This window comes from Eubalaena glacialis, chromosome 1 (genome assembly GCF_028564815.1).
Source record: "Eubalaena glacialis isolate mEubGla1 chromosome 1, mEubGla1.1.hap2.+ XY, whole genome shotgun sequence".
Lineage (NCBI taxonomy): Eukaryota > Metazoa > Chordata > Mammalia > Artiodactyla > Balaenidae > Eubalaena > Eubalaena glacialis.
The window spans coordinates 202,057,083-202,071,735 of NC_083716.1; the positions used below are offsets into that span (position 1 = coordinate 202,057,083).

Genomic DNA, 14,653 nt, shown 5'->3' on the forward strand with positions numbered 1-14,653 from the left:
TTGAAATTGTCAACTCTAAATGTGGTTTTACCTATTTTTCCCTTTAGTTTGTTAGATTCTGCTTCATGAATTTGGAAGCTCTGTTATTAAGTGCATGCTCACTTCAGATTCTTTTGCCTTGTTGATGAGATGACTCTTATTATCATGAAATGTCCCTCTTTATCCCTGTAATATCATTTGTCCTAGAATCTACACTAAGATAGCCATGCCAGCTTTCATACGATCTGTTTGTATGTATATTTTTTCCATTCTTTTACTTTTAATCTATCAGGATCTTGATATTTAAAGCGGCTTTTGCTTTCTAGTATCCAGATTAGCATATAGTTGGGTGGGTCTTGCTTTTTTTATCCAGTCTGACAAGATCTTTCTTTTAATTGGAGTGTTTAATCCATCTACAATTAATGTAATTATTGATATAGTTGCACTGAACTCTATCACTTTGCCATTTGTTTTCTGTTTGTCTCATCTGTCTTTCTGTTCTTTCCTCCTTGCAGATTGAATACAGGCATACCTCATTTTATTGTGCTTCACTTTATTGTACTTCACTGATACTGCATTTTTTACAAATCAAAGGTTTGTGGCAACTCTGCACTGAGCAATCTATTGGTGCCATTTTCTAACAGTATTTGCTCACTTTGTCTCTGTGTCACATTTTTGGTAATTCTCACAATATTTCATACTTTTCCATTATTATTGTATTTGTTATGGTGAGCTGTGTGATCCGTGATCTCTGATGTTACTACTACAACTTGATGAAGGCTCAAATGATGGTCAGCATTTTTTAGCAATACTTTAAAATTGAGGTACATACATTTTTTTAGACATAATGCTATTGCACACTTAACAGACTATGGTATAGTGTAAACATAAGTTTTATATGCACTGGGAAACCAAAAAATTCATGAGACTTGCTTTATTGTGATATCTGCTTTTTTTTTTAAACATCTTTATTAGAGTATAATTTCTTTACAATGGTGTGTTAGTTTCTGCTGTATAACAAAGTGAATCAGCTATATGTATACATATATCCCCATATCCCCTCCCTCTTGTGTCTCCCTCCCACCCTCCCTATCCCATCCCTCTAGGTGGTCACAAAGCACTGAGCTGATCTCCCTGTGCTATGCAGCTGCTTCCCACTAGCTATTTTACACTTGGTAGTGTATATATGTCAATGCTACTCTCTCACTTCTTCCCAGCTTATTACCCTTCCCCTTCCCAGTGTCCTCAAGTCCATTCTCTACATCTGCATCCTTATTTCTGTCCTGCTCCAAGGTTCTTCAGAATTTTTTTTTTTTTTTAGATTCCATATATATGTGTTAGCATATGGTATTTGTTTTTCTCTTTCTGACTTACTTCACTCTGTAGGACAGACTCTAGGTACATCCACCTCACTACAAATAACTCAATTTCGTTTCTTTTTATGGCTGAGTAATATTTCACTGTATATATGTGCCACATCTTCTTTATCCATTCATCTGTCAATGGACACCTAGGTTGCTTCCATGTCCTGGCTATTGTAAATAGTGCTGCAATGAACATTGTGGTATATGACTCTTTTTGAATTATGGTTTTCTCAGGGTATATGCCCAGTAGTGGGATTGCTGGGTCGTATGGTAGTTCTATTTTTAGTTTTTTAAGGAACCTCCACACTGTTCTCCATAGTGGCTGTATCAATTTACATTCCCACCAACAGTGCAAGAGGGTTCCCTCTTCTCCACACCCTCTCCAGCATTTATTGTTTCTAGATTTTTTGATGATGGCCATTCTGACTGGTGTGAGATGATACCTCATTGTAGTTTTGATTTGCATTTCTCTAATGATTAGTGATGCTGAGATCCTTTCATGTGTTTGTTGGCAATCTGTATATCTTCTTTGGAGAAATGTCTATTTAGATCTTCTGCCCATTTTTGGATTGGGATGTTTGTTTTTTTGATATTGAGCTGCATGAGCTGCTTGTATATTTTCGAGATTAATCCTTTGTCAGTTGCTTCGTTTACAAATATCTTCTCCCATTCTGAGGGTTGTCTTTTTGTCTTGTTTGTGGTTTCCTTTGCTGCGCAAAAGCTTTTAAGTTTCATTAAGTCCCATTTGTTTATTTTTTTTATTTCCATTTCTCTAGGAGCTGGGTCAAAAAGGATCTTGCTGTGATTTATGTCATAGAGTGTTCTTCCTATGTTTTCCTCTAAGAGTTTTATAGTGTCTGGCCTTATATTTAGGTCTTATCTGCTTTATTGCAGCAGTCTGGAACCGAACCCTCAATATCTCTGAGGTATACCTGTATTTCTCCTCCATTTGCTCTTTAGCTACATCTGCTTTTTTGTTGTTGTTACTCTAGAAATTACAATATACAGCCTTAACTTATCTACCATGAATTAATATTATACTTCTTACTGCAGTGGAATAATTCTATTTACTCCTCTTCCCATCCTTTTCACCATTAGTATATATTTTCCTTCTAAATAAATTATAAACCTCTTAAGGAATTCATTACTGAAAATAAACTTTTTAACCTTTTAATTTTGAACCAATTAGAGAAAAGTTGGAAAAACAGCACAGAGAGTTCCCATATACCTCTCACTCAGTTTCCCCCAATGTTAACATTTAATATAACCATACAATTATCAAAATCAAGAAATTAACATTGGTGCAGCAACAGAATTGACTGCAGACCTAACCTAAGTTTCACCAGTTTTCCCACTAATGTACTTTTTCTATTTCAGGGTTCCATCCAGCATCCCACCTTGCATTTATTGTTATTTCTCCTTAGTCTTCTCTAATCTGTGACAGTTCTTCAGTCTTTCCTCATTTTTTATGACCTTGATGCTTTTGAAGAGTACTGGTTAGTTATTTTATAGCATGTCTCTCGATTTCGGTTTGTTTGAAGTTTTCCCATGATTAGAATGAGGTTATGCATTTTTGACAATAATGCCACAGAAACTATGGTGCATCACGTCAGGAGATCCATGATATCAATATGTCTTATTACTGGTAATGTTAATCTTGGTTAAGATGATGTCTACCAGGTTTCTTATTGTGAAGTTCTTTCCCTTTGTAGTTAATAAATATTTTAGAAAAGATACTGTGAAACCATGTGAATATCCTTTTCCTCCTCAAACTTTCACCTACTGATTTTAGCACCCATGATGAATCTTGTCTGTAGCAATTATTACTGTGCCGTTCACCTAACGGGAATTTTTTATTTCCTGCTTTCCTTCTACTAATCACAAAACTGCCAGTTTTTGTTACTCTGACAATGTCTTTATTTTGCCCTCATTTTTACTAGATATGCAATTTTAAGTTGAGAGTCCCCTCCCACCCCATCATCCTCCAAAACCCTTTAAGATGATGTTCTATTGTTTTGGGCTTTCATTATTTCTGATGGAGACCAGCGATAATTTTTATTGTTTTACCTGTAGGTAAAGAGTCTTTTTTTCTCTGGCTGCTTTTAAGATTTTCTCTTTACTTTGGTTTTGAACAATTTGACTAGGATAAACTTGGGTGTGATTCTGTGTTTATCCTGCTTGACATTCATTGACCTTCTTGATCTGTCAGTTGAAAATTTTAATCAGAATTGTAAATTTGGGGCCTTTAGTTCCTTGAATATTTTTTCCTCTTATATTTCTCTCTCTTCTTTTTCTGGGGTTCCAGTTATGTATGTGTTAGCCTACTTAGTATTGTCCCACAGGTTCCTGAGGCTCTGTCCTTTCCATCCTTTTATCCTCTGTGCTTCATATTTTGGATAGTTTTTAACTGTCCTGTCTTCAAATTCAATGATCCGTTGTTCTGCAGTGTTCAACCTGCTTAAAGCCTATGTACTGAATTTTTTCATTTCTGTTTTATTGTTTCAGTTCTCAATTTTTCCTTTTTGTTCATTATTTATTTATTTATTTATTTATGGCTGCGTTGGGTCTTTGTTGCTGCACGCAGGCTTTTTCTAGTTGTGGCAAGCGGGGCTACTCTTTTTTTTTTTTTTTTTTTAAGAGTTTTGTCCCTGGAGTCTTCCATTTCTAAGAACTATTGCTTCACATTTCAAGTTGTTTTTTTTAATAAGTTTATTTATTTATTTTTGCCTGTGTTGGGTCTTCGTTTCTGTGTGAGGGCTTTCTCTAATTGTGGCAAGCGGGGGCCACTCTTCATCGCGGTGCGTGGGCCTCTCATTATCGCGGCCTCCCTTGTTGCGGAGCACAGGCTCCAGACGCGCAGGCTCAGCAGTTGTGGCTCACGGGCCTAGCCGCTCCGCGGCATGTGGGATCCTCCCGGACCGGGGCACGAACCTGTGTCCTCTGCATTGGCAGGCGGACTCCCAACCGCTGCGCCACCAGGCAAGCCCCGGGGCTACTCTTCGTTGTGGTGCGTGGGCTTCTCATGGTGGAGCACGGGCTCTAGGGGCCCGGGCTTCAGTAGTAGTGGCACACGGGTTTAGTTGCTCCGTGACATGTGGGATCTTCCCTGACCAGGGCTTGAACCCGTGTCCCCTGCATTGGCAGGCAGACTCCGAACCACTGCGCCACCAGGGAAGTCCCTGTCCTTTTTTTTTTTTAATAGCTTCCATGTCTCTACTGAGCTCCCTCATCTGTTCCCTTGTTGTTTGCATCTTTTATTCTAAATCCTTAACTTTGATGTTTTTGAGGCTTATATGGAAGCATTGTTAAGGTGGATCCTAGAGTAGCTCTTATTTTAGGGCTAGAGTAGCTCTATTCCTAAATCGTGTCCTTTCTTGGGTCTCAAATGAATGTCCAATGTTCAGATAAGTCTTTCTAACTAGCTGGTCAGAACTCCTGTGCACCATGTAGCCTCTCAAATCTCAATTCAATGCACCATTCCCCATGAGCTGTTTTTGCCAGGATTTGCACAGGGGTATACCAAGGGAGGAAATGACTTATCCTAGTAGGTAGTAGAATTATCCCTGACGCTGTTTAGAATTGCTGGCACAGATGAATTTGAGTCTGTTGTACTGCTCTTTTAAATTTCTCTAAGGACACATATTCCCCCTTATTCCTTGCACCTGAAGTAGACACACCCCACCACTTCCTCCTTGGTATGCTATTGCCTTGTAGCTTCTTGCCCTGTGCATATGTAGCATAGCACTCAAAGACGGAAAGATTCAAATTTCTAGAGCTCCCGTCTCTGCCTAGTTCTCTTCTTTCTCCTACCTGACCACAAATCTAGCCATTTCAGTAGTCCCAAATTCCGATCTCTGACTTCTTCAGCTTAGTGATATCAATTTGCTGTGCTTGACCTCTAAAAATTTACCCCATGGTCTGGAAAATGCTTCCAGGCAGAAAGCCGGGCACTCACGGAGCTCACCTCACATGTATCCCCTCTTTCAGTGATCACAGTCCTTTACCACTTGGTTGTCCAACACCTGAAAACATGTGCTTCAGATACCTTGGCTAGTTTTATAATTGTTTACATATGGAAGTAGTCTACTCTAGTACCAGTTATTTAGGCAAAACTAGAAGCAGAAATCCATACTAATGGCTTTAGGAAATGCACTGCACTCCTAATTTATACATAAAGTAAAAAAAATTTTTTTTCCAAAATTCACAAGAAAGATTTCTTGTAAATTGAATTTGAACTTCAAAACCCACCACTGAGTTCAAAACGACAGAGTCCCACACAAAAAAACCTCTGTGCCACCTTTGCTTCAACTTCCATACAAACAAACAAATAATTTAAAATATGCTGAGTCCCTTTAACCAAAAAAAAAAAAAAAAAAAAAAACCAATAGGTTGATCACTATTGATTTGTATGATTATCTCGTACCTTATAGAGCTTGAGAATTGTTTTAATGCATTCATGCACAAACTTGGTCTGCTTCTGAAGACTTCCACCATATAGTGCCACCAGTTCTTCATTGAAATTCACACTAAAGAAATCAAAGTGGTACTTGAAGTCAATGTCTTCAGCTTTTCTAAGTGCAATAGAGCCAATAGAACGAACTGCAGAGGAAAAAGGTGAAGTGCACATTAAACAAAAATTTTTAAAGTTTCATCTATTCTTACTTCAAAGTCTCTTAACAAATAACTTTATCCCACATTCTGAATACAACCTATTTCAGGGTGACATCCTTAACAACAGCAATTTAGAAAAACAAACCAACTTAGCAATTGTGTGTCTTATCCTGTAATTTTTTTAAAGTTAAGTATAACGTGAATGGTTCATTCATTCTCTACCTGCTTCCCCTGCAGTAGGGGAAACAATAGCTAAAAGGGAAGGAAGGATTCCTTGAAGAATAAGAAATAGGAATTTTGTCACACTTCAGGATTTTAAGAATGAGAAAATTCCTACAAGAAACGTCTGCTCATTACACCTCATCACAGTGGTGTAAATACTCATGCATAATTTGTCTCTTTTTCTTACACATGACATCCAATCATTAGTAAATCTTGTCATGCTCTGCCTTCTAAATATATCCCCAATCAAGGCTTCTCACCATTTCCACCACCACCTTCCTAATCCAAGCACCATCATCTCTTGTCTGAACTACTCTAACAGTTTCCTAAATGGTCTCTCTGCTTCCACTGTTTTAGGTTTTGATAAAGTAGTCTACATATATATACAACTTTTTTTTAAGTTGCTGGTCTCTTTAATTTCAAATTCAATTCCCATTTCCTGCATTTGTACTCTCTAAGTTTTGGGTTTAGCAAACAAAATAGCTGTTTGCCACTCCTTTTTTTTTAACATATATAACTCACGTACTATACAACTCATTGTGTAAAGTGTACAATTCAATGATATTTTGTATAGTCAATCATTTCTGCAATCTAACTTTAGACATTTTTTAATCACCCCAGAAAGAAAACCCTGTACTCATGAGCAGTTACTCCTCATTCCTCTCCTCCTAATTCCTAGAAAGCACTAATATACATGTGCGTGCATATATATATATATATAGAACTGAATCACTTTGCTTTACAACTGAAACTAACACAACATTGTAAATCAACTATCCTTCAATTTAAAAAAAAATCTAAGATAATAAAAAAACAGTAAAAGTTATTTTTACTAGATAAAAAAACAAAAACCCGATGTTAAGTGGAAGAAGCCAGACACAGAACAATGCGTACTGAGTGATTATATTTATAGTGCAACGTTTAAAAATAGCCCCAAACAAGTAGACTGTATTATAGATGCATACTTAGATGCTAAAACTATAAAGAAAGTCAAGAAAATGACTACCTTAAAGTTAGGAAGGGAGGGAGTTTTCATCAGGAAGGGGCACACAGGAGGCTTCCAGGGTGCTGGCAACCTTCTACTTCTTGACTTGGGTTTTGGTTCCATGGGTACTCATTTTATAATCATTTTTAACCTAATAGCCATATTCTAGGCATTTCTCTGTATATGTGTTATATTTCAAACACAATGATTAAATTAAAAAATCAGAGTATATCATTTCCTACCCAAACCCTCCAATAGTTTGCCATCACACTTAGATCAAAATTCTAAGTCTCTTCCACAGTTTTTATGACATAGCCTATGGCTACTTTTCCATCCTCATCCCTTTTCACTTTCTCTAGTCTCAGTGGCCTTGAATGCACCAAGCATGTTCCTGCCTCCGGGTCTTCCCCAAATAGTCACATACCTCAGTCCCTTGCTAAATTCAAGCCTCCGCTCAAAATGTCATCTCATACTGGCCTTCCCTGGCCACTTCATCTAAACTAGCCACCTCCTGACCCTGTTTATCCTTTATCCCTTACTCTGGTTTATTTTTCTTTCTAACTTTTAATATTACTGGCATATTAATATCTAGAATATCTAGAATACTGCTTGGCTCATGGTAGGTACCCCATAAATATTTGCTAGCTAAATAGATAAACATGTAAGTAATTATACTAAATGTTGAAATAATTCTATTCTCATTATACAAAAGAATACACCATTTAATAACAACAAAAAAAGAGCAGGTTTTAGCTGAAATTACTTCTAGATTGCCTGACTGTTAGGCCAAAAATAACTGCTATATTTCAATTTGGAATCTGTACACATAACTTCCCTACCCCCACCTTTCTGTGTTTCCCTCAGTATTTCTAGATCTAATTTAAATAGCTCCAAAACAAAGAAAGCAGTCTCCTCTCTTATTCAGCAGTAACATAAACCACTGATTTACTTCTCTAATCAATGCTTTAGGTTCTGTTTTCTGTACCCTCCACTTCTAACATAAACCTTTCTTCTGCTGATTCCTGAATCCCTATATCATCTATTTATCATTCCACTCCATCTTATCTTCTCCTACTTACTCTTTGCAAAGTGGCTTGCAGCTATTCTTTTTTGTGTACTTCTCACATGTACTTCTCTCAGACAAAATGTCATATATTTGTCTCTCCCAGTATGCCTAGCGTAATACCTAACACAGAGTACATGTCTGATAAATTCTTCAATTGAATTTCACAGCTTTCAAAATTTACTTTTGAGACTTACCTTGCTTATAACTTCCAGCATTACCGGGAAGAAAGAGAACAGGAATACCCGTTAAAGGGAGAGCTTTGTGTTCTTCAGCATAGGATCCTTCTCCATAAAGATATAATTCATATGCAGGATAGCGTTTTGCCAGTTTCTTTGGAAGTTCTATTTTCTATAGGAAAAAAAAAAGCAACTTCACTTTAATCAGTTTTACTAATACAATTCAGTCTCACCGCACCCAATTCTGAATTTGAAATAGTACAATATAAAAATATTACTGATGATAAAACTACACTTAATGCACAAGTTCTACTTTTAGTTTACACATATGAAGACTCAGTCTTGAACTATGTGAGCTTTAAACCATGTAGTCTTCAAGAAAGCATAAAATGGGACTACTTGAAATTCTAATAAATACAAATTACTCAGAATAGCTACTGGCAAGAGAAAAACACTGGTTTACGTCAGCAAGTTCCATGTTAACATAATTGAAAATGCATTTAATTTAGTATCAGTTATCAATTATACTTAGAAATGATAAAAACTTTCCATTATCAAATGAATTCTTTTTTGCTATTTTAAACTGCTTTGTAATGTCTCTCTCCTTTCACTCAGGCCTAACTATATACTCCAAGCTGTTACATCATTCAAAGGAAAGTAAGTTTGTTTTATAATGCAGCTTTCTGACCTCTCAACTTAATATGCTTGACCTACAATGTGCTTAACAAATTAATCTGAACCTTACAGCCATGTCTTGGTTGAGACATGTACACTCTTCTCACCATGAACATTCCAGTGAATTAGCATCTGTTTCAGTTTTCATGGACTTGGTGCATGGTTTATCAGCAAGACTAAAACTACTCTGCAATTCATATTACTGCATACAAAATGAGCCAGTAATTCACATAACATTTCTTTCAGCAAAATACAAATGAAGTCTTAATGTCGTCCCCAAAAGGTAAGCATCTATAAAAGTGGGAGTAAAGTATAAGCTCTTCTTCTGCTCCTTTCTTCCCCCTAAGGGATGGAGACCGTTAAAAATGAAACCAGTTACACTGAACAGTAGATTTTATTTAAGTAGACATGAATAGATTTAACGATCTAGCAGTAATGTACATGTGCTTGGTAAAAATTTTAACTACTGAATGAATTTTGAAAATTGTAAATGGATAATGACTACTGAAAAAAATCCCTGTTCTAGAAAGCATAATTCTGATCATTCATGCAAATTCCTGAATATTCCTTTGAGGATAGTACCATAAACAATCTGTGCCAATAACACCATGAAAACATCTTTAGAGACTGTGACCTTATTGTTTAAGATACTAGCAACTTTATCTCCTCAAATATTCAAAATACCAACCCCACTATTTGCTTTATATGTGTACATGTACTTCAACTCAAATTAGTCCCAATATTAATTATGCATAGTAAATAATCAAAAATAAAAATGACGTAATATTTCGTTTCTTTAGGTACAAATTAAGCAAAAAGAAAATATGAGAGAAAAAGGGAACAGTTATCTTAACTCCTCTCAATTTAGTACACCATTTGATACAGCAGTACATGCGTATTAGATCACTATTCTTTTTAGGACAGTAACTAAAAAAGTTTTGAACTACTTGAAAATTAACTCAGAAGAACAGGAACTATCAAATATATAGAAAAAGAAATATTTAATTCTCTGGAGACAGAAAAACAAGCGAAAGAATATTACTTGATATATTTCATAATCTACTATTATAAAGGCAATTTTATAGGGAGACAATGTACACTTAAAAGTATGAAGGCATATAATGTGGAGTAGAAAAAAGTATAAAGGTGGAAAAAAGAGGTAGAACAAAAATAAAAAGTGGGAGTTGTAGGCAATGGCAAAGCTGCATTTCCAACAGAATTCAAGTTGGGAGTGAGTGGCAGGAAAAGACAGGAAGGGTATTGACTAGATTGAGGACAGAAAAGATGTAGGCATACAAAAAGGATAATGATGAAAAATACAGAAGAGGGTCAAGGGGTTTTAAAAAAACACATTTATAGTAACAGGACTCCAATATATTTTAAATTATTTTATATTGATTATTTTAAATGAGAACCCTCCCCCCCCGCAAAATTAAACAATCCATAGTCCATACTGCTGTCAAGAAATAAACTTGTTAAGACATACACCTTATGTGTTTCCTCACTGCATACACAGATGATAAACACTTAAGAGAGAGGTCCTTTAAAACCTGGCTCTAATTATTCTTACCTATTTCCTTATAATTTACCCATGCCACATTTTAAATTTTTTAATATGTTCCAAAATTCAAGATTCAACAGGGTATATACTGAAAAGGCTCTCCTACCCCTGGTTCATTAGCCATCCAGCTCCTTACCCAGAAGGTAACCAATGTTAGCAGTCTGTGCTTCCAGAAATACCAATATTTTACATATATACAAATACAGGCAAATTTGTTTTAGGTTATTTCTCCTTTTTACATAAATGATAACATACTATAAATACTACTTATGGCATGTATCCTGGTGCCTTCCCACCTTCACAAATGCTGTTCTTTATTCCTGCAGTTTTCTTGTTTCTGCACCTTGTGAACTGTATACATAGCCTCCACTGCCCAGTGCACAACCTCTTCTCGATAGCCTTTGACTACCCAAGATGAACACAGCTACTCTCTTCTGTGAAGAGCCTCGTACACACTCTCTTACAGTGAAATTATAACATTTAACACATTATATTTTACTTATCCATTTCACTCCTGTCTCCCCCATTATATTTTAAAGACATAAATTTAAAGGCACAAGGTCTGATTCATCTCTAATTCCCTCTCACCCATACCCAGGATCTAGAATATATCTACACAGAGAAGTCATTAAATAAATTATATGCTAAATAAACATCACACTTAATAACAAAATATATGAGTCATATTTCCCAATATCAACATTTCCTTTCAGAGAGCAATTGACAGGTCACATATCTAAAGAGAGCCAAACAAACTGTTGCATGAAAAAACACAACACAGATGTTTTCTTATTGAATTCTACAATTTGCCTAGAACTGTTTGCTACCAAATACAAGCTCTGCCTTGTTGTCATAATAAGGCAAGAAGCTTTAAAGGATAGTGTGTATTTTGCCTGGTAGGTGTGTGAGATGTTCAATTAACTCTGAATAAGTGAATCTAGGAAAACTAAAGGTAGAGGATTAATAAAGATACTCAAACAATTTAAAATTCAAAACAATTTTTTCAGAGTTTCAAATTCCTGTCCCACATTTTATTTTTAAAATGGAGAATAAAATTGAGCATGTCTCAACTAACCTTTCAAGTGCCTCTAAAATTCCGCTAAAGAATATGCAAACGAGCAGTAAAAAAGAAGAAAAGCATCAAGAAAGAGAAGAAAACCCAACAACCAGGACATCCCATATGCTGAATATCAACCTGTGAACAATTAGACCTTACTATAAAATATAATTTAAAGCAATATAAAAAATATGTTTAGAACACTTTTAACAAACCATTGGTTCTTAATAGGCTGACCCCAATTATCCAGAAATCTCACATTATATTCAAAATGAATCATTTCTGTAGGCAGCTTTTAACTGTATTTGTAAAATAACGCAACCTAGTGTGCACAATAAAAGAACTAAGGGTCAAAGACAAATACTGTAGTGAATAAACACTTTTTACATCATAAAAATAAAAATTTACTGAAAATGTGTATCAAAAACTCCTGCCACTGTAATATTACTGTACTAACATATTATTAACAGAAGTGTAAAACCTCAAAACAGCAAAAATAACTAAATAAGACTACCTAACAACACCAAAAAACCCAAATAGCTCTTTTGCATTAGCTACACTAATTTTCTGTGTCTTTCCAGTCAATTTTATGAGGCACGAAATACATCTGTGAGGTCCATATGCTTTGTTCCCAACATTAAGTGATTTCTACTACTGCAAATATTAAAATAGTTTCAATAATTGTGGGTAATCTAAAAATAAACGGGAATTAGTACTGTACTGTTCCAAAATGATTTTATTTTAACTAAACTCTTCAATGCAGTACAAAACTAAAATGACCTACTTCAATCTATCGGGAGTTTCCTAATTATTAAACCATAGAAAAATGAAAGGAGATTATAAGGGCTCTATTTTCAGTTTTTAAAAAAATCTAAACTAAAAGCCCATATATTTAACTATATGTGGCCTCTGATAAACATAAACCAGCATATTCATTTAGAAATTAAGAGACAACAGTAACATGTTAAAATCTGCTCCTTCAGTAGCATCTGATATCAAATGCTTCCACTTCCTAAGCACTGATGCAAAACCAAGGTAAAGATCTCAAAACAAATGAAATCTAAATTCGAATTTTGCCCATGGGAAAGGATGCTGTTCAGCAATTTAAACCTTAAGTAGTTTTAAGATCTAAATAATAGCAGGATAATCAAATAATATGCTCCTCCATAATGACCTGTACACGGAAACAATCAGGATCTGCATCCTTCACCTCAAAGAATAAATCTGCTATGGCTTTAAATGCATTTTATCAATATGTATTATAGTACATATACTTCTAAGGTAGGGAGTTATCATTACAATACATATTCCGTAATTAGGAGATGCAGTTATAAAGAAAAGAATCATTCGGAAGAAATTTCTCTGGACGGTTGTGCAATCTGTCACCATCTCTTTTTACAGCTGGTCATGAATGAAATTCTAGCGTCTACTATGCTGAACTGATAAAGCAACTGTGACTGAAAATATCCAAAATGGAACGAAAGAGGTGGGGGCGGAGAGAGGAAGAGAAAAAGGGCCGGGTCTCTCTTCAATTGCAAACACAGTGAGAAAACAAAAATAACACCATGAAATAGACGTTGTATGCAACTGGTAAGGGGCGACACGCATCAACACAGGACGCATGCACACGCACCGACCCACGACCTACAAAACAAGAGGGCTCCGCAAAACCTTCACAGGAGAGAACTGCGCTAGTTCCCCATTTATTTACTCATCAGGTTAGCCTTTCAGACGTAAAGCCCTTAAGTCTCTAAGGCAACCCTGGGAACTGTGTAGCCAGTACACGCTCTGCAGAAGCTCGGTTCCTTTCCAGAAAAGCGAGAGGTGACGCGCAAACCCCAGGGCGGGAGGGGAAGAATTTCGGCGCGTGGGAAGCAAAGGAGTGCCCGGGGCACCTGTTAAGGCAGGGAGGCGGGGAGGATGGGGTCTGGGTTTGGGGAGAGGGACTGGAGCTGCGTCTCTGGGAATGAGGGGCGTTGGGCCCGGCCCTTCTGATGAGCCTGTGCTTGGGATTTGGGACCGCGAAGGGACCGGGGAGCAACCTGGTGGGGGGCGGGGAGCATGCTCGGGGAACCATCTATCAAACACCCCACCGTGAAGAGAGGACACAAAGGGCAGGAGCAAGGGGCCGCGGGGGGCTGCGGAGTCTTCCGGGGCGAAGCAAGCTGGGACAAGGCTGGGCTAAGGGGGCGGGAGAGGCGCGGGGAGCCGACACAGGGGAAACACACAGAAGGGCCAGGCTGGAGGGGCCCGAGCCTCGGAGCGCCCAGCGAAGGGAGGGCGGAACCTCACCTGATACTCCGGATACTCAAACATGTAGCTCATACTGCACTTGTTTTCCTCAAAGCCGAAGAAGACGTCCCACAGCCCCAGGGTCGCCATGAAGACCATGAGGGCATAAAACGTCAGGTTCCAGAGATTGACGGAGCGGAGGAACATGGTGCCGCCGCCTCCGCACCCGCGGGACCCCCTAGCCCTGACTCAGGGAGCCGAAGAACGCCCGGCTGCCCGCCGGGGAGCAAGTCCAACCACCGCGCGCCTGCGTGGATGCCCCGCCAGCCCGCGAGCCCGCCGCGCAGTGCGCCTGCGCGTAGCCTCTCGGCGCGCCTCCAGCCAGGCGTCTACCCTGCAGAGGGGGAGGCGGCGTTTGCTGCGGGAGCGCGAATGAGAGGGCAGAGAAGGGAGAAACCGAAGTGGGCTGGGTTGGAGAGTGAGGGGAGAGAGGGAAGGGCGCCAGGGAAAGGAAAAGGAGGAAAGGGGAGGGAAGGGCAATGAGAGGCTGGCTGGAGGGAAAGAAGAAGAAGTGGGGGGCGGGGGGGTACTAGCGAGGGATGGGCGGAGCGCGGGAGTCCTGCAAGCGAGGAGAGGGAAGGGCTGGGGGTGGGCGTCGGGGGCGCTAACCTGGAGACAAGGAGGCTATTAATGATGGTGAGCCAACCGGGAGGGGGGACATCAGA

At 38.2% G+C, this 14,653-nt stretch overlaps 1 protein-coding gene across 1 annotated transcript in view; it reads right to left on the reverse strand.

Moving 5' to 3' along the window:
• The window catches only part of PGAP1 (post-GPI attachment to proteins inositol deacylase 1), an 80,614-nt gene extending 66,369 nt beyond the window's left edge, over positions 1 to 14,245 (reverse strand). Inside the window, exons 1-3 of the mRNA XM_061203659.1 lie at positions 13,989 to 14,245; positions 8,422 to 8,575; positions 5,767 to 5,942 (exon numbers count right to left, since the gene is read on the reverse strand). Of these exons, the coding sequence (XP_061059642.1) occupies positions 5,767 to 5,942; positions 8,422 to 8,575; positions 13,989 to 14,135 (477 nt within the window). The 5' untranslated portion in view covers positions 14,136 to 14,245. The remainder of the gene's footprint in view (positions 1 to 5,766; positions 5,943 to 8,421; positions 8,576 to 13,988) is intronic.
• Between the last annotated feature and the right edge of the window lie 408 nt (positions 14,246 to 14,653).